The sequence below is a fragment of the Fundulus heteroclitus genome, chromosome 1 (genome assembly GCF_011125445.2).
Source record: "Fundulus heteroclitus isolate FHET01 chromosome 1, MU-UCD_Fhet_4.1, whole genome shotgun sequence".
In the NCBI taxonomy this organism is placed as follows: Eukaryota; Metazoa; Chordata; class Actinopteri; order Cyprinodontiformes; family Fundulidae; genus Fundulus; species Fundulus heteroclitus.
This window is the reverse complement of record NC_046361.1, coordinates 26031109-26058574: the sequence shown is the minus strand read 5'-3', so window position 1 is coordinate 26058574 and position 27466 is coordinate 26031109. Positions and strand designations below refer to the sequence as shown.

Below are 27466 nucleotides of genomic sequence, written 5' to 3'. Positions count from 1 at the left end.
TGGGCATGTCAGTGAATACTTGAAAAGGGATTACAATGCTCTTCAACACTCATAAGACTTTGCTTTTGTCAAATCCTCGGTAAGCAGTGATAAAACATTAGTGCCACGCTTGGATGAGCACCAGGATCTATTGGGAATTCTTTGAATATTTTAGAACATGCTCAGCCCCCCCAAAAAAAAAAGAAAAAAAGAAGAGAGAGAGAAAGAATTAAGCGCAGTGGATATTTGTAGAGTTGTTTCCCACGGGCCCCTTCTGCTCACAGCCTCATCTCTCTTATCATAAATTGTGTCTGACTTTTTTTTTCAGTGCTGGCCTTCAAACTGTCAACTACAAAAAAGATCATGTGTCCGCTACCAGTAAATGTAGAACCGGAGGGACTAACTTTCCTCTGAGTAGTATTTTTATGACATCAAAAGAAGTGGGGGAAAAAAAAAAAATCAAATCTTGACTAAATCACCCTGAACAAGAAGTTTCCTATCTTTGGAAGGCCGCAGGACCAACTAGGATGTTAGGTCCATTCAGAAAGCCGGTCATGGATGGAGTTGCCGGGGGCCGCAGACAATAAGGCGGTGCCATCGACGAGGGCAGCTCCCCGCTCGCGGCGCGCCATCCTTTGACCTTAGCTCTGCCAGCGGGAACCACCACAACAGAAATCCGGGATTTCATCACATTCCCCCGTTCACTTTGCCTCCATTGAGAGACGAGCATCCAAGCAGAGGGTAAATATAGTGTGCATCATCAACGTTTCCTTAAGGGCAAATATTTAGCCTGGTATGTGAGTTGGAAATACAAGATAATGTCCGACCACGGGACAGCAAACAAAGCGGCTATTTGTGCTCGACCACTGCGCCAAATCTGCGGTGGAGCTATAGTTAGTGGGAAAAATTAAAAAAAAATTCACAAGTCCAAACGGCCCGCCGGACAAACATAGTAAACGGTTAACCCTTTCTCGTCGTCAGCTTTGATAATGTGGGAGGGGTTGCTGGGATGCGAGAGGAGTCTGAACATTCCCACAACCTTTTTAAGTGGCTCTGAAGGATCTTTTCAGCTCTAATGACCTTTATTGCTTACATAGGAGATCCTCTCTCTGAGTCAGGAGCCTCAGGGCTGAGGAGGGTTTAACTTTCTGTGTGAGATACAGTAGTCATGATTGCGCCCCGGGGAACTATAGGACCCAGTGCTTCTTAAGTAAACAGATTCTGTACGTTTGAGTGTTTCACTTCTCGTTATTCCCCGGGACGTTTACACAGCAGGGGTAAAAAGTAATGCATGCAGCATATGGTGAACTGCAAAAATATTCATAGCCCTTGAACTTAAAACCACAAACTTCAGTGTGTCTTATTGTGATTTATGTGACAGGCAATCACAAAGTGGGGCATAATTGATGCAGTTACAGCGCAGTGAATGGGAGTATGCGTTCCGATTAGGCTTCATTGTCAGATTAAAAGCACATTTTTAAAAGTAACAATCTTTAAGCAGGTATTAAACCTATATTTATTAAACCCATATTGGTGTGATGTCAATTTTAATCTTAAATGTTGTGTTTTTACTAGCTTTAGGCAGAAATCCTCCTAATTGACAGGAAGAACATCTGCCTGTGTGTAATCTATGTGTTTCACTTAGCGAACTGAATGGCTGAAATAAACATTGATGTTCTAAATTACTGAGAATATTTTAAATGTTTTCTAACAAATAATCTGAAAAGTGTGGCATGCATATGTGTTCAGCTCCCCTGAGTTAATATTTTTGTCTGTTTATCTTACTCTGCTGAGTTCTTCTACTGTTCTCTAATTTGCATTGTTCGTTGTTATTTCAACCTTTAACTTTATGTTCTCTTTGTCTTTTTTTCTCTTCATAGTAGGTACACCTGGGCTGGCGTTCTGTTAGCTGTCACACTATCCAGGAGGGCAGATCATCTTCCATTACCATATACCATACGAAGGATTCCTGGATCAATGCGTGCTCCTGTTTGTGTCTCTGTTCTGTCCTACCAACCCCCAGTCGGTCGAGGCAGACTGGGGGTTCACACTGAGCCTGGTTTTGGTTCTGCTGGAGGTTTTTTCCTGTTAAAGGAGAGTTTTCCTCTCCACTGTCGCTTCATGCATGCTCAGTACGAGGGATTGCTGCAAAGCCATCAAAAATACAGATGACTGTCCACTGTGGCTCTACGCTCTTTCATTAGGAATGAATGCTGCTTGTTAAGACTTGATGCAATCTATTGGGTTTCCTTAGACAGGAAACTTTTTGACTAATCTGTAAGTATGATTTGATTGAATTTGAATTTGTAAAGTGCCTTTTGTGGAGCAACGTTTTGCTGCATTTCCATCTGGAGACTACAGTTTCTGTCAATTCGTCTTTGGAAAAATAACTCAAGCTCAGTCAGATTGGATGAAGAGCATCCATGAACAGCAGTTTTTAAGCTTTCTTTGATTCTTCATTCATATTTCTGGGTTGTGTCTTGCTGGAGATGACCCTGCAACCTTCTCTAAGGACTTTTGCAGCCTCTAACAGGGTTTATCCCAGGATTGTCCTGTATGTGTAGCTCCATCCATGTTTCTATCATACAGTGTGTGGCTGACTTCCATGTCCCCATATCATGTTGCTGCCACCACCAAATTTCCTCGATGCTTTGTTCAGGACGATACGCAGTGTTTTCTGCAAACATATAATGATTCGGCTGTTTTAATTAAATTAGTCAGAAGGACATATTTGACTTCTGAAGGTCACTGGTTGCACATATTGTTTTATGGGTATCTCAGTATGCACACCACTCTTTCCACATTGTTGTTTTCTTTTAAATACAAAAAATACCACATTTCTTTCACGTCGAAATGCTGTGCTACTTTGTGTTAGTCTATGTCATAAAATCCAGGTAAAATCCACTGGAGAATAACACAAAATGAGGAAAAAAATATCAAGGGGATCAAATACTTTAAATATTTTTTTATTAGAGCGCTTTTGGTGGGGTCATTTATCCTTCTTCTTCTAAAGTCGCCATTCAGGTAAATGCAGCTGTAGTATATAACCCTATTAAAATGAAAAGCACGCCCTTACCACCAGGTTTTCCTTCTGGATGCAGACGGCCCCAGAACCTTGGATCACGCTGTCCATGACCTGAACGTCGCTGCTGGGCGAGTTGGAGCAATTCTTGCGGCCCTGGCGGATCTCCTCCTCGATGTCTCCAAACTTGAATGCGCACAGCGCAGTCTTTCTGTCCGCCCTGGAGAACACTCCAAACAGGTAGGGCTCCGGCTCCCACCCGCCCGGTGCGTGGACCTCCGCGGGGTACACGGACAGCAGGCGGTTGTAAATGTTCCCGTTGGCTCCACACTGCAGGGGCATCTGGATGTAGGACTCGGTGAGCTTCCTGCTCTCCGGCCCGGTGGACTTTCTGGGGCTGTCGCTGTCCAAACATATTCGGGCCAGGACGCTGTTGGGCTGGCTCTCCTTGTGGCCCATTTTGGCGTCGTTGTTAAAGGCGATGTACGAGTAAGTTTTCTGGATGAAGGCGTGAACGAAGTTGAGTTTGTTTTTGGTTTTGACCTCCTGTTTGATTTTGAACACGTTATCCTCCGAGGGGTCGATGTTGTATGTGAACAGTCTGGATAGAGCCTTGACGTTTAAGGAGCGGATCGCGATCTCCGGGGTGTTCTCAAAGCGCAGGTCCTCCTTGCTGTGGTTCTTTGGGAAGAACTGAGTCCCGGCCCCCGTGTACGTGGCCCCGACTAAAAGCCGGGTGCTCCCTCCGTGGCTCTTGAAGATGAGCCCTACGGTGGACGCGTTCGGGTGATTGGCAGCGATGTTGAGCATGCTGGGGAAGACAGTCTTTTCGCCTTGAGGTGGGAACTCCACCGCTATTTCTGAAATATTCCCCATCCTCCTCAGCTCGCAGAAGCCCTGGTACACAGACCCGCACACCACCACGACCCCCTGCTCCGGGTCGAGCTTCAGGAGCTTGTTGTAGTTGTCGGTGAGGGATTTGGGATGCTCGCACGGAGCCTGGGGCAGCTGTGGCGCATGGCACAACAGGTTGTCCTCCACCGGCCCCGTCCTCTTCTCCACCTCCACGCACAGGGTCCCGTTGAGCTGGTACACCGTGTTGACGGTGGCCAGGTAGACCTTCCTGGACGCCGGGTCCACCACGAAGTTATTGGTGAGGTTTGGAGACGCGAACGTGTGCTGGATGTGCAGCGCGCTGGCGCTCCGGCGCGTCTCCAAAGTCAGGACGCCGAGGAGCAGGACGGCGATCTCCATCGAAGGAGGCATTCTTCCTTCTGACCGGCTTCCGCGTGTTCTGTGCCGAGGGGTGCATTGAGCAAAGACAAAAATGTATGTTTGTTCCGACGGCGACAATCCGAGAGGAAAGGCTGTTTCCTGCTCAACGGCCGAGCCCAGAATGACGCGATAAACGAGTCGTGTTTCCTTTTTCAGGCTGCCTCCTCTGCCTCTGTCCCCTCTCTGCCTGCTGAGCAGCTCAGCCGAGACACAGTGTAGCCTACTAGGTCAAGATTTATTTTTAAATAAAACAACTTCACTATAAAGTAGGCTACATATTTCACGGGGCGCAATTTATAGACATTCTCAGAGATAAAACTTGCTTGTACTCACGTTTTTTTTCTGAAACATTGATTAATAAAGAAAGCAATAATAACAACAACACATCTAATATCATAAAACTTGCTCTTTCATGGAAGCAGGAGTGTCATCTCATTAGCCCTGACGAATGGTCCTGCCTCCCAGTTATGACATATATTGTCCTATGAGAGCACTCTGTCTGTGTGATTGATCTTTGCTCTCATATTTGTTTATGTTTTTGTCCTAACATCAGCTCAGGTGCAACAGCTGCTAAGAAATACACTTATTTCCAGTTTTACAATCAATCTGAAAAGTTTGTAGACCCCTGTAAAATACCGGGGTTTTGGAGGCTCTACAAAATGAATCAACGGAAGTGACATTTTAAAAACTTTTTACATCTTTAATATGTCATAGACCCTGTCCGGTTCAGCTGAAAACAAATAAATCTCTTGGTGAACAGAACTTTGGATCACGCTATATATATATATATATATATATATATATATATGTATATATATATATATATATATATATAAAGAAAAGATGCAATAGCCTGGTTGCAGAACTGTGAAAGCACCTTTTATGTATTTCATCATGCCACATCTTGACTTGCAGTATTTACCCACTCAGATGTGCAAACGTTCTCCAAAGCTCTCCGATTACGAGGACATCTCTTTCCCACCGCTTTCTATAAGTACCTTTGCATATTTTCTTCTTATTTAAGTTTTGAACCCTAGCTAGTCCAAACCAAGATTTCTTCTACCAGGTTTATGTCTTTGTTGGTGTGGATGTATGCTTGCCGCCCCCCTTGTTTCATCCTTTATATGTTGCTCTTTTGGTACTGTTCACTGTTCTTTTTCATGCTAAATATACAACTTGTTGGCCCAAAAATGTAATTATGCCTTCATCATAACACGTCCTTCCATGACCTTAAGGAGTATTTTAGCCAGGCCTGTTTTTTTTTTTTTTCTTTGGAAGAAAAAAATCCTTTCTATTCTTAGTTTAGGCATTAAAATCGAAGGGACTCCCATCACAGGGGGAAAAAACACAACTTGCCAAAGACACCCTCTCGGCAGTCTCCATGACCAGTTCCTGTCTTTTGTTTTTGGAGTTTTTTGGTACTCTTCTCCTGACTGATACTTTTGCTTAGTGAGATCCTTTAGAGGCCCTGTAACCTCTATGTAAACTGTGGCTTCAGCTAAAGGATGCAAGTAAGGAATCGTCCTTTGTTTCACCTAAAACACATTTACTATAACTAATAGGCATGTAACCAAGAAGACTGTTGATCAAAATCTGCATAAAACAAAGAATGACCTCAATCATTTCTCATGATCCCAAGAACTTGGTGTTTTAACAGAGGTGTGCACACTTACTGGATGCTATATGAATGCATGTGGCCATCTGACGGCCCTGTCAAGATGAGCCTCCAACCGTCACCATCTTGGCATTGTGGTTCCGCTCATCTCGGGGTTAATGACGGGTCACCGTCCCACCTTCTGTGCTCTCCAAATCGCCCGGCTCTCAGATTAGTTCTGCAGATCCGGAGGGTTCCGTTTTGGGCACAGAAGGCGCGGTAAGAACCGTGAAAGTGCAACCAGATGGACGCGTAAAGCGCACCTTTCCGGGCTCTGACACCCACTGCAGATTCCTTTCAAGTCATAAATATTCAAGCCCAAACACATGCGCCCCCTCTCCAAATTATTGGGAATATGGTTTGCATTTTTTGGACTCTGGGAAAGGTGTGCGCATATGCTCACTCTCTCTCACACACACACACACACACGCACACACACATCTCTGACTAGAATACTTGGTCGTGGAGCGACAAACCAGTTTGTCAGACGCTGCATAAATCAGCTTGCAGGCGAGCCAGAGAAGCGTTATCTCTGAATACGCGCAATAATTAAAGTTGATGCTAAATCGTGTGGAATCGCCCTGTGCCAATTTACCGTGGACTCCTCTGGGGACAACCTCCCCTCCGACCCTTCCCCTCTTCCCCGCTCCACCCGGTCACCACTTGCAGCTGGACAGATAAATGCATCACGCGTGTTAGCCTTGGCGCACAGCCATGCACATCTGGCGGCGTGGAAGTGGAGGAAAGCGATAAAGTGCAACATCATTACCTTTAAGCTGCACGGCGCTATGAGAGAGCTGCAGGTGAGTGGGCTGGGGAGTTTAGGAGGGATGAAAGCCAAGGCAATGGGTCAGACGGGTCAGCATCACAGCCGGGCCTTAAAATGCAATAGCAGTAAAATGAGGCGGGGTTCGTGCATTTATCATTAGGACAATCCCAGTGGTGACCCATTTAGCTCCTAACCTGCTTCCGTCTTGATAAGGAGCGACATCTATTTGTGTTTGGACCCCCCCCCTCCTTTCTTAAAGCTCGCTATATACACACACGATCACATGAGCTGCGGCACTCGAGTTAAATGCGAGGTAAAAGAGCTCCATCTAGTGGCTGGATTATAAAATCTGGAAAAAGTACAGAAGTCAAAAACCAATAAAAAAAAAATGTTTTATTCTCAAAGCGCAATACGACAGGCAGCCGATGCTGCATATGTGTGAGTCAATATTTCTTGTGTAGATCTAGGCTGCGATACTGCTGTGTAATTTAATGTACAGCTGAGGAAAGAAAAAAAGTTTAGTCCCTGCAGTGAAAATGCTTTCGATTCAAACGTTTTTTTTTCTTTCCAAAAGGTGGTGTTAAACAGAGAACATAATACTTTTATTTTGGATTCTTAGATTATTTCACTTAAAAAAAAAAAAAAAAAAAACTATTCTACAAAAAAAAAAACAGAAACTGCCAGGGTTTAAAATGAATATTGTCATGATGGAAATATTAATTTATGGGTGCTTTATGTTGGATTATATCCTGTCATCCAGGCATTTTAGTAGCTATCGATGAGTCTACTGCAGAAAGCCAGCAAAACCTGGCAAATCCATCAAGCTCCTCCATATCTGATGGTCTTCTGGCATGAAACTTCGTCCTGATTGCATACATTTCCATTGGGCTTCTAATGACTTTGCAGGGCCCAGTCCAGCAGTGAACTATGCTTTGGGTCATTGTTATGTTGAAGGACAAACCCACCTGGACCCAGTGCTTCAGGTTCTCTTTTGAAGTATTTACATTTTGTCCTTTCCACCTTGATGAGTCCCCACAGCATAATACCTCTACCACTGTGGAGATAACATTGATTTGGTTGTTTGGTTGTCTCTTATTTCTCCAAATGTAATCAATGTGCCTTTGCGCAAAGAATAGTTTTGTATCATCTGACCAAGTATATGCAAAATCCTTACTTCAGTCTGTCTCGAAGGTGTTTTCTTGGTACTCGGGCTTCCTGTGCAGAGCTGGGTCTTTTCCTTCCTCTTCCACACAGCAAAGATCCTCGATCTTTGCCGTGTGGCTGTTTTTGAATTACTTGGAATTTACTTCTCATTCCACTTCTTTCCACTTGGAAAAGCATTAATAACTTTATCGTCCTAACGCTTTATGAACATAAAAAGGTTTTTCTCAAATCTAAACAGATCAAACTCTTTGGGTGTAAATTTGTAGAAATAAAAATGTTCAGGTTTTGACTTGATCTAAAAATTGTGAGCATTGCACTACATAGCTGAAGCACGTTGTTGCACAACAGCGGTTTTTCCAATGTCTCAGTAAATAGGTAATTTCATAAGGATAACAACGCTGACAATAGTAGTTTTTTTTCTTCATTTTTTAGAGATGGTTTTGTAACTGCATGCAGACGTCAATAATTTATGCTTCTTAAAGAAAACTAGAAGGCTTAGCAATGCTGTAAAAAAATCCCTCTGTTAGGAAGCGCTTGGAATTTCATCATCTCATAAATTTTGTCTCAACAGTATACAACCTCCTGTCAAAAATAATTGCGCAGCGGAGAGCGTCGGGAAAGACCTGGAATTGGCAGGTGTGGTTTTTCCATAAAGTAATGCTCTTAACTTTAAACTTCTCTATGCACGCTCACCCCACAAGACTCCACTGCTGAAGAAAAGGCACATTAAAGTCCATTTAAAGTATACTGCTGAAGATTTGGACAAGCAAATAAATTACTGGGATAATGTAATCTGGCCAGATGGCCTTCCCTACATCCCCAAAACACTATAATCATTTAAGTTTGAAGGTGAGACCAACATGTTCGGCTGGCAGATTTGAGGTAACTGAAGGATGAGAAAAATACTAGGACATTTATAAACATAGTGACAGAACTACTGTGTGCCTTGCAGCACAAAACAGAAGACAAAAATAAAATAAAAATAACAGCTGACACAAAGCTTAGTTGGGAATGCACTTTATTTATTCCACACTTAGAAAAGGAGACCAGAAGGCACTGAAGTGGTTTAGCACACAACCCTACATTAGAGGTGTTACTGAAAATGTCATGCAAGGTTAATGGTCGGCTCACTCAACTCAAATGCTCTTCTCCTCAACACAAAACCGAAACAGATGAATAAATAAATCTTACATTTTTAAATCTGGTTGCCTTGAGGGGAGCAGAGTTTACTTTGATTTTTTTTTTTTTTTTGACACAACACCTTCTGAATTCGTCTTTGTTGCTTTTCGTTTCAAACGAGGACGACAGCGATCCTGACCGGAGTCGGTGTTTTCCTTTGAAACGCGAGTCTCTAATCTTCAGCCCGACCCATGTGCCGTCACACGCAGTGCTAAAGTGCAGCCGTAGTTTTGATGATCAAGCTAAGAATCTGCCACTGAAAAATCAGGCGGAGGGGGTTCTAGTACACGTCGTTGTGCCTCTGACTAGATGAGAACAAAAAAAATAAATCGCTCTCATCGAGGCAAAGGTGCAGGAATACGCCACTGCAGGTTTGCAGTGAGGTCGTGTTCACAACGGTTTTCCCGCATCTCCCAGCAAGCTGCATCCCTGACGACCCTGCAGAATACATTCATGACATACGTGAAAGGTGCAGAGCATCGTCTTAATTGTGCCACCCTTCGGTATGCTCAGTCATCCCTGTTTTAACTCAAGTTTGGCACTGGGTGTTTACACGTACAGAGTTAGTGCTTGTAGGGGGACGAAACTGTTCGTAGGCAGGGAGAAATGTGTTAGTAGTGTTAAATACAGGCAGTGTGTGTTTGCATGGCAGTGGAGATGACTTGCATTGTCGATATTAGGCAGCAGCATTCCTGACCCGACTGAGACGGAGCTGGATGAGCACCGGTCCCCAAACTGATCGTATCAAAAATGGCAGGAGGGAGGCAATTATCCTGGCAAATTGATTTTTTTTTTTTTCACAGACAGCAGCGCTCTGTCATTGCTTCTCAGTTGCAAAACTGGTTAGCATGTAATTTTCTTAATGACAACAAGCAGCTTTATCCATGTTTCATATATGGCAGATGCTTGAGAATCAACAGATGTTTCCCGTTTATGTGGCTTTTTCAATATGGTGAGCAGCATGTCTTCATCGGTCATTCACACCCATCATTAATCAAGTTTTTTTTTTCCACTTAAAAAGCAAGCTAGTTAAAAACAGGTGATCTTAGCTATTAGAAATGCTAAGGAAACAACATCTTAAGTCATTGTGACACAAAGGCCACATTCAGTCCCTTAAAAAAAAAAAATCTCCTTCTGAACCAGTTCATCACAGCAAAAAATGGACCAATTCCAATTTAAAGTTCATAGTCGTGGTTCCAATCTACCAATCACAGTAAGGTAAGAGTTATCTTCTCCTAAAAAGCAATCAACCACATTCCCACGTGTCTATAAAATTAGACCGGACCTTCAGGCTGAGTCGCCAGCCCAGTTTCCTGACTAAGCTCTCCTCCGGTTAGAGGCAGAGGGTCATAATGCTACATGGTACTGAATAAAATAACAGTAGAAATAAAATAATATTAGAAATAACATTATAATTGATTAAAATCTAAAGACAAAAACAATAAAACAACGCGTCCTGCGAGGGATAACACCGTGTCGTTTCGTTTTAGAGCTGTAAACAGTCTTTTCCTTCCTCAGTGTGAGCGTCCTCAGCTGTGCTCCAATCCTTCCTCCTTCATCTCGGTTTCAGGTTGTGTCCAAATGTGCTCAGAGTGCACGGCTTAACAGCCATCCCAATGTAATCACATTCCCCCGAACCTATTGCGTGACTGCGATGACAGTCTTATCATCCGGCGAGACCAAAGCGATGCGCCCATCTAGTCATCCCGGGGGCTGCAGAGCACGGTGCGTGTACCCCGACAGAGCGTCCCAGTTTCTCCACAGGAAGGCCAGCAGGAGGACAGCGAGGATGGTGGAGATGGAGCGCGAGCGCGTCCTCATCAGCGGGACCACGCAGTTGGCCACGGTTGAGACGAAAACCAGAAGGACGGCCATAAGGGCCAGCAGGACATTGATAAGTTTTCCCAGGAGGGTCCGGGCCGTGGCATTTTCCAGCCCCTCCAACTGGACAACCTGCTGTTGCTGCTGCTGGAGCTCCATCTTAGAGATCCTGGTCTGACACGCTTCCAGAGCCTCCTGTGAAAAAAAATGACACACAGAAGGAAAAAAAAAAAAAAAAAAAAAAGGTCAAGTAGGTGTTTTTTTTATAAAGAGAAACGTCACAGAAACACAGAACAGGCTGGATCCACGGCCTTCTACTCAGCTGCTCTACACTGGAGTCTTTATTTACGCCCTCTTATGATTAAAACAGGACTTAATGAAACATGAGAGCAACACGTCAGGCAAACTTTATGATCAACAACAAAGGGACGGATAACACGGGTTCAACTTATTTTTTTTCCAACCACAAGAAATATATGACTGAGCAGAGATGTCTACAATAAACACATAGCTAACATTTTGATGAATTTCGACAAAGCAGTATTTAAAAAAGAAAATAATAATAATTTTGTAGCTGAAAGGTAAAAACTCCTCCACTATCGTGTGAAGGCAGCAACTTTGGAGACCATATGTAGATTTACTATAACAAGGTGAGATGTAAAGGGTTTCTGACTTGGTTCTTGAGCATCTAGGAAAAAAATGTTTTTTTTTGGACAATCCAAAAAAAGTAAAAACAAAGCAACTGGACTTGTTTTCCGTAGTTGAAGCGAAACGTCTTCAACTACGGAAAACAAGTCCAGTTGCTTTGTTTTTTTACTTTTTTTGGAATGACCATGTCCTGGATGACTGAGAATCTTCACCAGCATTTTTTTTAACGTTTTGTTAGTATACCCAAAATCGCTGTGGTGTCCAGTTCTGTGGAAATAACGACGTGTCCAGAATAGGGAAGAAGTTTTCAACGTGCTAAACAAAACTGAAACCACTTCTCTGAATTAGGAAAGTGAGCCATGATGCATCAAGGAGAGGCTCTCAGCAGCCGGGGGCCGCAGAGAAGCAAAGCACTCCTGTTTTTATACAGAATGTTAATCATCAATTCTGCATTTTTATATGAGCATCAGTTTCCAAGACCCCAGCAGATGCCTGGGATTTTTGTCACACCCTGTTAGTCCGGTGTGAAGGAGCAGGCTGGTCTGTCAGCTGGGCAACAAACAGGGCATCGATACGTCTACTGATGCTTCCCTGATATCTGTACGGTCGTTATTCACATTTACTCAGCGACGATTCCGATTCAGCAGAGTTGAACTTTTGTGCCGTTATTTTTGGCTGCAGTCCAATAAATAATGTGTGTCAATTTAATGAGCTCAAAGACACTAAAGATTTAAGCTGTAAATGCAACAACACCTTGGAAAAACCACCGATCGGTCACTGGAAATCAGCGTTTATGTGCGTGAGAAATGTGGACATTTCACAGCAAACAGAATCTTCCACATTAATAAAACAAAGTAGACTAGAAAGAAAATTTTATTAAGTTCTGACTTGTTGCATTGTCTTTCCTCATTGGAGAGAAAAGTTAATTCCCACTTTTACCTCGTTAGATATTTTACTCTTTACTGTAATTTTAATCGTTTATCTAGATTAGTCAAACTTTTTAGGGCCCCTTTTTCCCCAAATTACTTAATATGCATTTTTTATGTAATGTATGCATTTTTACCCGAATATGCCATGTTATCAATATTGTGCAATTCTTTTCTTTTTCTGATAAGTTCTTTCTCTTCTGCTTTAGAACTTAACTTTAAATTAGCATTTTATTCATATTACTTAATCTAGTTACAACTCTAGTGTATCCTGTCACTGTCATGCCCCGATTTCCCCCACTGTGGGACAATAAAGGCATTTCTATTCTATTTACACATTTTATTGGGAATAACACTTAAAATTTATAGCTCCTTCTTGGTAACGAGCTGTAAGCCCTGCAGACTTCTTTCTCCATACCTAATCAGCCATCTGCACCCTCAGGATCGGTTTGGCTTTCTCTGTATCGGTTTCAGCTTTTCATTTATGTTTAAAGGACCCAGAGCATCGTTTACATGCGTCTAGCACTCCCTGCTGTCAGAGTACGGAAATGCAGCCAGAAAACACGGAGTGGGCTATGCTTGGACATTTACACAAAACACTAAAACTGAAGCCCTCACAGGGACAGGAAAGGATGAGAGTAACATGAGACATTCACGAGGAAACACTTCTGTTTCGGACCAACGGAAAACCTGTGGGACAAACAGGATTCCTCGGACGCATCCTTCCTGTTTACACCGTCAATATGCATGGCGAGATAATGCCATTGACTGTTGCAGGGTGTGTGTGCCCACCTCAGTTTAACACGCGTCTGATCAGCCTGTATTGGCTTACTGCTGCTTGAAACAGGAAGCCACAGCAGGCTGTAGTAAAAGGAGCTGTAACATGGAGTGGCTATAACACCAAATTAATAAATAAATAAATAAATAAATAAGCAGTTTAAAAGGAACTAGCAAGTATTAAAAGCTAGCACATGAATGGTCATTTACCATTCTTATCTCCACGATAACCTAAAATCAATTGTTAGCTTTGGTGGGCAAGATGAGAGAGTGGAATAATTAGTGACCACAAATTAAACCCTTTGATAAAACAAGTTTCAGACAAAAAAACAAAAAACTGGAGCAAAATTAATCTAGTATTTTTATTTTCTCCATGCATTCTTTTAACCATGCCTTAGCTCCAGTCTGCAGTCAGACCCCTCATTACTTTGTTTTATTCCCCACCAGTTTAAGAATATTTTTAATCTAGTTTCACACTATAATGTTGCAGAATATTGGTGCGTTTGTTTCAAAGCAGAGGATTTTAGAGGATTTTGTTTATTTCTTTTGACATGGGTGAGGCGTTTGTGGACAAAGGAGCGATGGACACACCTGGATGTCGCGGGCTCTCTCGTACGACTGATAGGCGATCTTCTCCTCCATGCTGGCCAGCTCCTGTTTGAGGTTGAGGATCTCGTTCTGATGAAGTTCTGTCAGGTCGTTCAGCTGTTCCTCCAAGCGCTCACACCTAAAAACACACGCAAAGAAAACCCCCGTGTGAGAGCCTGAGCCATAATTAGCTTGAGCCAAAAAAAAAAAAGAAAAGCCATGTAGGCATTAGCAGAAACAGGCCAGGGGGCATTTGACCACATGGCACCTGACTGGACCGATGACTTGTCCTGATAAGATTACGATGTGCTTACTCATCTCCTCATCCAACTGGCCAATCACAGGGAGAGTTACCAGTAGAAGGAGGGAGACCTGTAGTCCCCCCCTTTTTTCTTGGGCTCAGGCAGATGGATAGAAATCAGGCAAAAATATTCTTAAGGCTCCACAAGCAAATGATTCATTCATTTCAGAAATGAATGGCAAGTATTTCAACTTCCTCTGACTACATTTGCCATTACGTTTTACAAGTGTGGAACAGTTTTTAGTAACCGACCTGACCTGATAAACTCTCCCAAATTATTAAATGTTTCTTGTTACACATAAATATAAAAAAATATGTGAAGCTGCCACAGTTTAAAGTGTCTCCAGAGTTTATTGGTCCTGAACAAAGAAAAAGGGGTTATTTAAAAGAAGTGAATGAAGGTTTTAAAATTAGTTTAACAAGGTTAAGTATAAATAGGACACTCAATTTCTGTTGCTTTTATATCTCAGTTCAATGAGCCGAATAGCTGTCAAACAGAGAAAAAAAAAAGAAGAATTACTGAGTAAATTGTCGTCGTGCTTTAAAGTTAGAGTTCCACCCAAAATAATATATTTAAAATAAAAAATATGTGTTTTGCTTAGGCCTTACATACATGTTTGGATGTTAGGATTAGGTTAGCTCATTAAAAATCTGTAAATTACCTTTGAAACAATTGAACCATAAATAAAAGGAAGAATTTTATTTTAAGTGTCAGAAAGATTTTTTTTTTTAAGGGCATTTTCAGGCCTGGTCTAGAACCATTTGCAATATGTGACCTTGATTTGCAGTACTTTAAACAAAAAAAAACAGGCTTTTACTTTGAAGAGACAAACTTTTTTTGTGAGAAAATCTTCTTTTCATCACCGACTTCAATGGTTCTCAATCCTGGTCCCCATGGCCCATTGTCAAATGACTGGTTTAGGTTTGTTCGTAGGGTGGGACCTAAAATGTAGGCTTTTACTTTTAAACAGTATCTGAAAGTTAGGAAACAGGACACCTTTCTTTCATTAAGGCAAACCCCTTTTTCAGACTTAGAGTAATTTGTTCTATTCTGCTTTAATTAAAATTTTAATGTATTGATGGGCAACAAGAAATCCCAATAAAATAATTTTACTGTTTAATTATAAATCACCACTGATCTAAACCATGAAACATTGAGGCTTTTATTTTGAAGTGCATCTAAACTTTATTCACTGAAAAGTTGAATTAACAAACCCGGTGTTCACTTCTTTAGGCAAATTAGGTATTTCAAACGTACTCCAGAAATCATCCAACACATAAATGGGTGAGTCTCTTATTTTGATGATTATCTGTTGGCTTTATTCTGAAAGCTTAGTTTAATCCCTCGTTAATACCTGGCACAGGCCCAAAAAAATTATTCAATATACATTAGACTGAGTCTCTTACTTTCAAGGGTATTTGGTAGCTTAGATTTGAATATTTTAAATGTATACTTTGTTGACTGCCGGTGAATTCCCCCAAAAAAATCCCTGGGTCTCCCTTCATTGCTATGGCTTGCACCAATTATTGATTTACAGTCAGTTCTAGGATTTTAATTGAATATAATAAGGATGGATTTGGATGCTGAGGAGTTATAGTAGCTTTGTTGGTTTATGGATGGTTACTCCCCTGCAGATTGGTCAAAAAGAACCCGTTTGGTCCATCCTGCGAATAGGGAAATTATTTTAGTCTCAGTGGAAGAAACACAGGCGGCTCTGGGCTGGGACATTTTAGGAAGAAGTATGTCTAATATTTCTTTATCTCAGCTCAGTGTTTGTGCCCTCATGTCAGAACATTCTGGAAGAATGTGTGTTTTAAGGCCAGAGTCTGAACACAGTCCTGGGAAAGGAGCAGATATAAAAATCAGGGTGAGAGTACTGAGAAGATACATGAGTGCGGCTGTTTATCACCTTTTTTAGAATTATAGATTAAATATGAACTGCTTTTTACTATAAAGAAACTAGATCATTGTGCAAAGGAAAGGTAAAAATCTAAAACAGCTGCAACAGATTTTTCAAGAGTCAGAATAAAAGGTGAATTTTTAATAAGCTGTAAGTAAAATAATTTAACTGCAGCTCAATGTTTTTCTTATTTCGGATGTTTGGCATTTTTTTGATAAAAATGTGAATAATATATATTTTTGGTGACAGCTAATGGGGATCTTTTTAACAAAAAACAATAAACATTTGTTTCTAAAAGGGGCAGGTGTTTGATAACCTCTAGGGACTTCCTCCCAGCAGTCGGTGTGATCACATAAAACCTCTCAGGAATCTGTGACATTAACACATTCCTGAAAGCTCTCCGAGTTTACCTGAAGCGTTCCTCCTGCAGAGCTTGCATAACCACCGTGTAGTCTCTCTGATAGTTGCTCTTCAAACTTTCCAGGCTCTCCATGAGCCGTGTCTGACCGTCCCTCAAGTCCTGCACCTCCTGTAGCAGCATGTCTAAACTGGAGGCCTGGCTTCTCTCCAGTGTGTTGCCCTTGGAGCTTGGCGGACCCCCAGGAGCCCCAGTGGTGCTGTTCGCCCCGGCAGAACCCGACGTGGCGCTGGAGCAGTCGTCGTCGCTTATGTATTTGGGACTGAGCTGGAGGTGATGTCCAGCATTGGTGAGGGAACGTCCGCCCCCGCCCGTTACGCTTTCCTCCCCCGAGTGGTCGTCCAGAGAGTCTTTGAGGTTGGGGATGTTGTCGGCGCTGCCGAATTTGTTGCGAATGAGCGAGGCGATCTCCCGTGGCTTGGAGACGACCGCGCCCGCGGCAGAGTGAGTGGCCTGGGAGAAGCTGGACAGGCCTCCCTTCACGCTGTCCACCACGCCCTCGCTAAAGCCGCTGACTTTGGCGCCGACGTCCTTCAGGCCCTGCTGCATGTCCCGCAGGACATCCTTGGGTTGCCGCGGGATTCCGTTGTGCTCCACTTCCCTCAGCTTACGGTGGTAGTGCTCCAGCTTCCTCTGCAGCTGCTGGATGGTCTGCGCCGACTTCTGGTTCTTTTTCTCAAACACCTGCCAGCCACAACATGTGTTGAATTAGAAAAAAAACCCCGCATTTTACGTTTTTGCTTAACGCAATCCGCAACCTTCCTTCCAGACGAAAGCCTGACACAAACTGATTTAACGGGTTTCATTGCGTTGCAGTGATTGTGCAAGCCAACCTGATGATATTTCCAACAGAAGACCCTCAAACCTAGCCTCGTGAGACCATCCTGATCTCGCGAGCTTTCAAGGTTTCACTCGCAGATCAGTCTGGCTACTCTCCGTTAAAGAAAATTTGGAGCCGTTCACCAAACGAACGTCCAATCAGCGTTGGCTTTGAGGCGGGTTGAGGTGTGACGCAACGAGAAGCGCGACAGTTCAGTCTAAAGAACATGGCGGCTTCAGCCGATGAAACTAGCGTTAGCGTGGCTATCGAGCAAGTTTTATCGGAATTACAGAGTATTTATTTGCTGAGCCAACGAGCCTTTACCTGCAGCAGCAAGAGTAGCTTGGCTTGTGGTTGTGTTTTCGTTGTTGCTCTGTTACGAGCGACGACGAATCTGATTGGTTCATTTGGCCCGTCTATCACCAACATAGGCCAATCAGCTAACCAGTATTTTCGCCCCTTCCCAAAATTACTTCAACGGAAGGTTTCCAGATGGATATGCGGAGCAAATCTATCTGGCGGAGTCAGGTAACCACAAACCCATCAAAGATTCAGACATCTGGTACTGTACCTGTTTGATACGCGTGCTCTGCTGTTTGTCAGCATTGTTGGCCAGTTTGAGGTATTCTGCAACATTGTCGTCCCTTGCCGTCTGCTCGATCTTAATCTGCTCTGTGAGCTTGAGGATCTTCTGCTGCAGCTGAGCGATGGCCTGTTTGGTGCGCTGAGGGTCCGGGGTGCCATCCTCGCCCGACTGGAAGGAGCTGTCCGCCCCGTAGGAAACGGCGAGGGGTGTTTGGCCCAACCCGCTCACCTCCAGTCGGTCAATCTGCAGCAAACAAGAGAGGAAGCTGAGAGTGGGTAAAAGGGCACTTGGGATGAGGTAAAGCATTTAAGTAAAGGGGGAAAAAAAGTGGGGACTACAGGGAAAAGTCTAGAGTTGCGTTTTGTCATTTCTTGTCAAATCTGCTGACATGTTAAAAAAAAAGGAGGTTTCTGCTTTTTTTTTTGGACTGTTGCTTGGAAAGAGGGCAAAGTGAGACAGCTGAAAAGGCAACTTGTGGTCACAATGTGTCTGAAGAGGAAGATGCGTGTTGTTAACTTCTCAATTATCAGTTTAGAAGGAAAAGAAACTGGAAGAAATTACATCTTCACAAAAAAAAAAACTCACTTAAAGCACCCACCCCTTTGTGTACATATTTAATATTATGACCAAATTTCTAGGAAGAGGTTTGCATTAAAAAAAGTTTATATATTTGTTACATTTACATGTTACATTTGTTGCATTTATTTAAAGTAAACGGGCACAACAATTTTCCACAACTGTTTTTGTTCAATTTATTGTATCTGCTTTTTCCAAATAAAAGGATACGACAATTCTATTTCATTGTAAATTCACAAAGGTGTGTGTGCAGGAGGTAACAGGTCTAACAGGATATTAAATCTTGGCCTGAAACAGCTTTTTTTTTTTTTTTTTTTTTAACAATAGTGACCCTTACTTCCAGAAGGTGACCTAATATTATCTGTTGCCCTCAAAGTATCCGCACAAAAAGGAAAATCAAAGTCACTGTCGAAATTGAGTGTTTCCCAAATGTTTGAGAATTTAGTCCACCTGAGATAATGAGTCTATCACATCCAGTAGCAGGCGGAGGAGGTGATTCATTTCCTGAAACACCTCAAGCAAAAGACACAGAAGTGATATGACTGATGAAAATAACAGTACACACCAGGGGCTCGGAAGCGTGACACTGTTGTTGCCTCACCTGCAGTCTGATGCGGATGACTAACCGAAAGCACAGCCAAAAATGCACAGAGGAAAAACTATACAACACGACCAAATGCAACTTCATCTGGTATTTTTTGCTCAGTATTTACGTATAGATATATTATTACAACCGAAACAGCCTTCTCCTGCAAAACGTGCTAAAACTGCCGCTCACCTTCCCAATCTTCAGACGGAAAACTTGTTCCCAGACCATTTTTTCCTTCGCAGTAACAGCCAGTTATGTGTTTTCATCTGTCCTGGCAGGTTAATTTATGTCTCGGTGAGCACAACTCCCGGACGGGTCGGTTGTCAGCCTTTGAGCCTCACAGCTCCCGTCTCTTATGGCCGCGCGGCTCCTTGTGAAAAGTTTTGAAGCGCACCTGAAACTCAGTCAGCCTAAGCCCCGCCCACTTCTCCCCCCTCCTCCTCCTCCTCCCACCTCAGGGCACAGGGATGACATCATCGTCCCGTCTACTGTAGGGCACGCAGCAGCGCCGTCATGTTCAGAGCGCGCTAAATTAGACCAGGTAGGGACTTTTTGTTTTGTTTTCACAGACTAAAAATAACAGACAGCAAAGTCATTACGAAATAAACGCTTTATCAAGGGAGTTCAGCGAATCTAATCAGATTTCGAGTTGCATTTAAAGAAGTCAAGGATATGTTTGATATTGGCCCACGTCTACCGCAACCACTGACAAGAATGCACCATGACAAGGCTTTTATAAATAGAGCACTTTTCATTGCTGTATTGCTTATTTTATATGGTGCGCCTTTTATATGAAAATAAAAAGGTAATTACAGGCTACATCAGGAAAAAAAATGGAATGTTATCAGAACGCCAAGATATCACATAGGACCAAATAAAAAAGTAGTATTTTTTAACGCAGAAATTCCATTTTGTGGTCTGCACAATCAAGATGAAGACTGCTGACTTGACAGAAGTCCAGCTACTAATACACTCAAAAAGGAGAGTAAGCCACAAAAAGGTCATTGCTAAACAAGTCACCTGCTCACATGACTGTATTTAAGCTTACTAGTAGAAAGTTGAGTGGAAGGAAAAAATATGGTTGGAAAATGTGTAATAAAGCCTAACAGATGAATGGCTGGATCCTTTATTAATACCACTGATTTGGTCACAGTAAGCATGAAACATGAATTTGTATAACCCAGCTAGCAAGTCATTGTTAAGAAAGTCAAATGTTGAATGTTCAGGAATGAAGTTCAGAAAACGTCTGAATGTTAACTTGCTATGGAATAATTTCTGGAATTTTATTTAATCTGTTTATATATATATATATATATATATATATATATATATATATATATATATATATATATATATATATATATATATATATATATATTTCACAACTTTATATTATACATAATTGTTTTTAAGAAAATTTCTACTTTTTGTCTTGTTTGAAAAAGTGTTTACTTTTAACGTTCACCAGGTTTTGTCTAAACGTCTTACGGATATTTTTATAAAATGTGGTTTTACAAATGATCCCTGCTATGACAGGCATTACAAACGGCTTCTCTACTTATCCTCTCCGTATGAAATGATGGCAGTCATGGGCAAAAAGACTGTAAAAAGTAGTATAAAACTTAAACAATAAAAATAAAATTTTTTGAAAAATAAATAATATAATTTATTTATAATTTATGAATAATATTGCATAGGAAGAAAGGGGTAAGCGGAAGAAAAGAGTGTGGCAGGAAAAAGGTGTAAAAACAACAGGAATAACCACTGATTTAGTGAGGATTGCAAACTGAATTTTTTGGGTGGGTGGGGGTGTCACAAGAAAAAATTTGGACTTGCAATGCAAGAATGACAAAGATTAGGTGTATTTTACAAAGCTTACACAAACTACAGTGGGTACAAAACACAAGAGGCAGATGTGTTTTAGCATTACTTCCAATTATTTTAAACAACAAATTTCAAGATATTTTTGATGACTTTTAATTGCCCTAAAGTATATCTCAGATCTTTTAACATCACACGCCACCTCTGAGGTACTCTGCCAATGCTCCTCTGACAGACTCGACTGAGAACGGTAGGGGATCAAGCTTTCTCGTTTAGGCTACCAGTTTACTACAATAAAATCTCAGAGGAGATAAGATTGCAGAAAAGCTCTGTCTTTTAAATACCTTTATGAAATATTTTATAGGCTTACTTCTCATAATAATTACTTTATCATGTTTTGAATTGCTGTTTTCACTAATATATTAAAGAGAATATTTATCCCTACTCTTTTAGCTCAATATTACCACTACTACTGATACTATCTTATTACTTCAAAATACATTTGCAATGTACAGCTCCTTTTTTTTTGTTGTCAATAAATGCAGCTCATTGATGTCCATGGAGTTCTGGTAAGGATGATGTAACAACATTTCAGAGTAAAAAAAAAAAAAAAACAACAACCGGTAATTAACAAAGGGAAACCAGTTCCTACTAGTATTCTTCCAACTGGGACTACAGGGCTAACTGGGCCACAAAGCAAGTCTGCACCAACTCCCAGTCTCTTTTTTTCTGTCAGCCCATAGAAGGCTATTTTGAAGCCAGAGGAACCAGTTTGGCACCTTTTAACACAACCTCACACACACAAACATTCATCCCGAATCACATTCCTCCACGTACAGGTCAACAAGTGAGCAAAACATTTCAGGTGTTTTTTTTTTGTTGTTTTTTTTTTTTTTTTTGGAAGCATAGGGGATTACCCATTTGCTGAAATCTTTAAGGCTGCTTTACACAGAAAAATAACAGAAGCAAAACACAGTGGTGGGTAAATTTACTGAACACAAGCTGTAGAAAGACGAATCTCTAATGGTGCCTACTGAGTGGCATATGAGACAATTAAACAGAACTGGAATAGCTCACCAGGCAAGCGGTGTTTCAGAGCGGCACCTAGTCTTTGTTTGGCTCTGGTTGAAAACGGCATTAATGACTTTATAAGGGTCCTACTCCATTCATAAAGAGGCCCAGCACGGTGCAAATCTGAACACCAATCAGTTATCTCCTGTTTCACCATCCACAGTTATCTGATTAATCAAATACATCCCCCCCATTAGACAAGATAAAAAGGGCAAAGGACAAGTGGCTGAACTCTAAACTGCAGTGCACTGTAATGCAGCACAGATAGGGGGTTACAGATACTGTGATAAGAAGGCTCGGTGATCTGTACAGACTGGCACCGAAACCACACCCATTCATGAATCAAAGAAAACAACCACGGTGAGCAGGAGTAGACACACTACAGACAGCTGGACAGTCAGGTTATTTCCAAAGACGGAGTCCTAATTTTACTGATCTACGAATGGGCTTTAAGTGCTTTATGATTGGTCGCTACGCAGTCACAGTTTAAAGCTTTTAATACTGCATGACACAGCCATATTCCCACTCATACAAACTATTCGCAGTCATCACGCATCAAACAACGCATAATAACTTCTGAGAGCAGAGTGATCTGCAAATAGCCGGGCTCTGTAACTAATCATGCACGTAATTAAAGATCGTCAGCTGAAGGATCAAGCTAATTCCCCTTAGGTTAACTAAGCCAAACATGCTGATGTTCAGACTCACTGAAGCAAGAAGCGACCGGCCTCATCACCGGAGCATGTATACAGCAGCCTAATAACAGAAGGGGGTGGCTTGTAACTGGGGTTGCACTTGATGTCTCTCTGATTAGTCTTTATTATAAAAAAGGAAAGGCAGAGTCTCCATCAGAGGTCAGCAACCTGTACAATACAAAGATTTTTTTTTTTTAGATTGATATTGCAAAATAACTTTTTAAAATTTGTAATAGTGATTATTAAACTGCACTGCAAGTTTTTGCAGTGCAGGCATTATTCACCAACAGCAAACTCATTGAATGGTGGTGAGCCTTCCCAGGGACGGCTGGCCAACCAAAACTAATCCAAATCCACATTGATGAGGCCGGAGCTCACAAAATAACACAGGACAGCATTTAAACCACTGCAACCCTAACTTTCCTCAGCTGAGGTCAACAAATAAAGACCTAGCGTCCATGGGAGAGTTTAAGACCAACTCTGTGCTCACTGAAAAGACCCAAAAGGCCCGTTGCACAATCCTGATGACCCCTTAGAGTTTGGGCAAAATATTTTGTGAACTGAATAAACGAACGTGGAGTTTTTCTCAAGGTGTGCGTCCCGTTACATCTGGAGTAAAGCTAAGAGCATTTTGGAAAAAAAAAAAAAAAAAACAACAACAACATTATACATAATCAGGCATGGTTGTGAACGTGTGATGGTTGGTGGCTGCTTCGTTGGTCCTGGATGACTTGGTGGAGCGATAGATTCTGTTCCTCCACCACACGGTCCTGAAGGTAAATGTCCATCATCCAGTTTGTGAGTAAGCTGAAGTGCAAAAGGACAATGATCTAAAGCACACCAAGCAGGTCCTCCTTGGGACCGCTGAGCAAGCACAACATTATTTTGGGAGTGGCCTGCAATTAGATTTAATTAAGATGCTGTGACATGATCCTAAACAGGCTTTTCATGCTGGAATAAAACCCTTGGTGGGGCTGAATTAAAATAATTATGCAAAGAAGCTACACCCAGCTTCAAAGAAGCTCAGTGATGTAAAAGACTCATTGGCACTTACTGCATCATAAAGGTTGATGGTAGATGTCGCCACCAAATATGCAGTTTAGGGGAAAATTCCTTTTTTTTTCCCCAAATAGTATCAGGCTGACTTGGACATCTTTTTCCCTTAGTGAATTTGCTGAGGTTATCTTTGTCTGATATGAAAAAAAAAGCATTTATGTTTGATCTATTTTTGAAATCTATGGATAGGGAATGGATACTTTTTTTCAGCACTGTATAGAAAAATACTAATCTGCTCTGTACCGTCTTTGACCAAAACGTTTAAGAGCAAGTGGCAATGACCCAAAGAGCCAGAAGCGACTCCACAGCCGCAGGTTGCAGTTCTCCGTGCTCTACAGCTGCTTTGCACATATACACCGCTACATGAAAATTTTCTCACTTAAGTCCAAACACTGGGCCCGCCTGCGAGGGGGGCTCTACTTGTGTAACAGCCTCTGAACCAAGAAAAGCTCGTTAGAGCCATGATATAGCAACCTGCTCACCTTGGATCCAACTGAGCTCTGGCAACAGTCCAGCAAAGCAGGCCTACTAAACGCACCTCACAAACAGGAATTTAGAAGGGATTACTAAATTTGCTAGACACACTTATCACAGAAACGGATGCATGCGACGAGAACATCCTGCACAGCCCAGTTTCTATCCCTGTCTGCACAGAACAAAGATTAGATCCATTGTTTTGATATTCTCTAAGTCTGTTTAATGTTTCTGGTAGATTTACATGTTACAGAAGAAGCAGTCCTGATGAAAAAGTGGTACAAAGGTTCTGTCTTAAACATCTGCGACCTTCTTTCAGCAGGGCAACAGAACGTAACGTTATTCTCCTAAAACATGTTTAAGAATATAACAAAAAAAATCATAACAGATCCTCCTGTTTTCAGAATGAGAAGTTACATAATACTCTTTGTTGCAATATTTAGAAAACATGAATATCAATCCCAATCACTGAACTGTTCAGTGATTGTTCTGTGACAACATTTGAGCCTGAAACTCCTGGCATTGCCCCTCTTTCTATGTTCTGTCCGGTTAAAGCCAAGTCGCTGCGGTTTGTCTGCGTACACGAAGAGGTCAGTACCTTGCTGGTTGTTAAGGCTTGCATTGCAGCCGAGTTACGGTGAGCTTCCTGTGATGTCAGCCTTCGTTTCCAGTGAAGCTGTGGTTTTATGTACCATGATGGGAGAGAAGGGCTACAGAGATACTGCAACATCAGGTATCGTTCCGAGAAACCCCACCTGCTCCACGCCTCTCCAGTGACAGCATTCTCTGAAATATGGAAACTGCGCAGCTCTGCTTTGTCCTGGCATGCCTACCTGTTTCAGTGCTTGTAGGCTGGGTTACAGGGCTATCAGTGCTCTCTTATCTACAGAGTCCAATATCCATCAGTGATGGGAGTTTGGTTACATGGTGGACGCAATAAGGTCAGTTTTCTACATTTACAGTGTCTTGCGAAAGTATTCACACCACTTCAATATTTCCACATTTTGTCCCACCGCAACTTTAATGTATTTCATTGAGATTGCATGTAATGGACCAATAGTGTATAATGTTGAGGTGAAAGGAGATTTTGACTGAGGCATTGCACTTATAGAATGTAGAGTTGGTTAGAACATGATACTGCCACTACCATGTGTTACACTGGGAATGGAGTGTTTGGGGCGATCACAAAAAGCACTGTGTGCCAACAAAGTGGCCCTAAAACATTATATGTTGGTTCCCATCAGGCTAAAGCATCTTCTTTCACATGTTTTGGGGATTTTTTATGGAAACCTTTAAAAAATTAGCTTAATTTTAGTCACCTTGCTACCTAAAGGCCAGATTGTAGAAGTGCTCGATAAATACGTTATACAGTTGACACACTCCTCCTGCATTGCCATCAGACTTTGCTGTTGTGTCATATTCTTTCCATTTCCAGATGGTGAACTGGCCCATGAGATGTTCCAAGCCTTGGGATCTTCTTTTGCAACCTTCAGAGAACAGCTGTATGTGTACTTGGACTTGATTACACACAGGAAGACTAAGTGACTTTTGAGAGTAATCAGTTGCACTAGATTTTAATTAGGTGTATAAGCGTAAAGGGTTGAATGCCATGCCATACTTTAAAAGGTATTCAATTGTAAAAAAACAAAAAACAAAAAACTGAGTTACTTTTTCACAAAGCTGCAAAACATTGTTGGTCTATCACATAAAATCCTAGTGAAATGCATGGAAGTTTATCTGTGACATGACAAAATAATGGAAAAGAGAGGCGTGAATACTTACTCAAACCTGTACCATCAATCTCTAAATTGTGATTTTGCTTTGTGTGGAGGTTTCTACTTGTAGTGCTCATAGTTTTCCAACCTCACTGTTTCAAAGCCTAAATCTCTGAATGAGTTCCAACGACGGCACTGATTGTTTGATCTGATCTTCAACCCTGCTGTCCAGGGATCACAAAGGAATAGTTTTACAGCTGCACGGTGTCCTTCAATAGTTTATTAAAACTATTTAAACTTCTCAGTTTGAATTGAGATGAAAGTTCTGTACTATAGAACAGAGATTTTTTATCAGTTTTAGAGAGATATATATACACACACATCTTCTTGTCATTCCCTCATGGTTTCAGTTCCTACCCGCTAAAGCTTAAAATAACTCAAAAATCCGCTTTTTGTTTCCTTTAAGGGGATCTGGTGAGGCAACAATGAACCCTTTTCCCCAGATCGGAGAACTCAGACATGTGCATGCGTTGCTGGACAAGAGGCGGTTCATGCAACGCATTCCCTCAACACTAGCACTCAAAACAAAGTTGCACCAGCTTTTTGTCTTGCCGTAATGGGCTTAAACACAAAGCTAATCTCAAACAGAGCATACCCTGCCGAAACTCCACAAAAGCAGGAAAAACAATCTGCAACTGAGAAGAGGAATCTGAATTTCTCTTGGGAGGTACACACACGACAGTAAGATGACCCACAAAACCACACACCTCATGCACGTGAAGACTCACATCGGTGGTGCAAGGAAGTGGAGAGGTATCAGAAGTTACCAGGCTGAGGATGACCTCCATGATGGATTGCTTGGTCACATGAGTGCAGCTTAAACAGGAAATCAGCTTGGTCTTTTTATCTGTTTGTGTGCATCAGGAGATAACCAAAGAGCGAGGAAAAGAAAGGAGCACAGCATTCATCATGTCGTCCAACCAATGTCCATTTGACTCCACCGGGCAAAGACTCCCCTTGACAGGAAGCCGCCAAAGAAGACTCCAAAAAAATTTACTGCTTGATTAAATGTCCAGGACGGCTAACAATGAATCATCACTGATAGCAGCTGCTAAGTCTACAACATTTTTTGCCGAGCAGATGCCTCCAACTCCCGTCGCAATGCTTCAGTGCAAACGCATGCCACGCAGAGTCACAGTGCACAAATATAGGCAGTCCAAGCAGCACAGCGCCCACTAATTCCAGTACGCATTAGTGGAAGGCGATTGATTCCTCTTGAGCAAAGCGCCCATTTGATGTGGCTTTTGGAGTGACAAAGCAGAGGCGGCTAATCTACTGGAGGCTTGCTGGTTTAGATGCTGGCAGCGGCGAATGCAGGAAGAGTTCACTGTGAAGTTAAAGGTTCAAATAGTCCCATTTCAGATAAAATCCCAACAAGGAGGAGGGGGGGGGGGGGGGTGAAAAAAAAGCAAACACCCAGAGGACGGATGTGAGGGGAGCGAGAGCGATGGAAGGAAGAGGGGAAAAAAGGACCCACCGGGAGCTGCCACTGAGGGGAAGTCAGAGGGGAAAGAGGGAGCAAAGGAGAGAGAGGGGTTGTGAGAAAGCTTAGAGAAGGGAGGGGGTGGGGGGGCTTTTCTT

The 27466-nt window shown here is 42.1% G+C and overlaps 2 protein-coding genes across 14 annotated transcripts in view; both read right to left on the bottom strand.

Annotated features, from left to right (window-relative positions):
• plxnd1 (plexin D1) overlaps positions 1-4467 on the bottom strand; it is a 116545-nt gene extending 112078 nt beyond the window's left edge. For both annotated transcript variants that reach the window (XM_012863914.3, XM_012863931.3), the window contains exon 1: positions 3056-4467. In XM_012863914.3, coding sequence (XP_012719368.2) covers positions 3056-4267 — 1212 coding nt within the window. In that variant the 5' untranslated portion in view covers positions 4268-4467. The remainder of the gene's footprint in view (positions 1-3055) is intronic.
• Positions 4468-8864: 4397 nt separating this feature from the next.
• Positions 8865-27466, bottom strand: part of tmcc1a (transmembrane and coiled-coil domain family 1a) — a 63059-nt gene continuing 44457 nt past the window's right edge. For 8 of the 12 annotated variants that reach the window (XM_021317241.2, XM_021317249.2, XM_021317236.2 and 5 more), the window contains 4 exons: positions 17814-18071; positions 16415-17106; positions 13806-13941; positions 8865-11058 (listed from right to left, as the gene is read on the bottom strand). In XM_021317241.2, coding sequence (XP_021172916.1) covers positions 10744-11058; positions 13806-13941; positions 16415-17106; positions 17814-18071 — 1401 coding nt within the window. In that variant the 3' untranslated portion in view covers positions 8865-10743. Of the gene's footprint in view, positions 11059-13805; positions 13942-16414; positions 17107-17813; positions 18072-19182; positions 19368-24708; positions 24881-26592; positions 27237-27466 lie in introns of those variants that run through there. The other 4 variants (XM_021317267.2, XM_012863885.3, XM_012863879.3 and 1 more) reach the window with 4 other exon arrangements.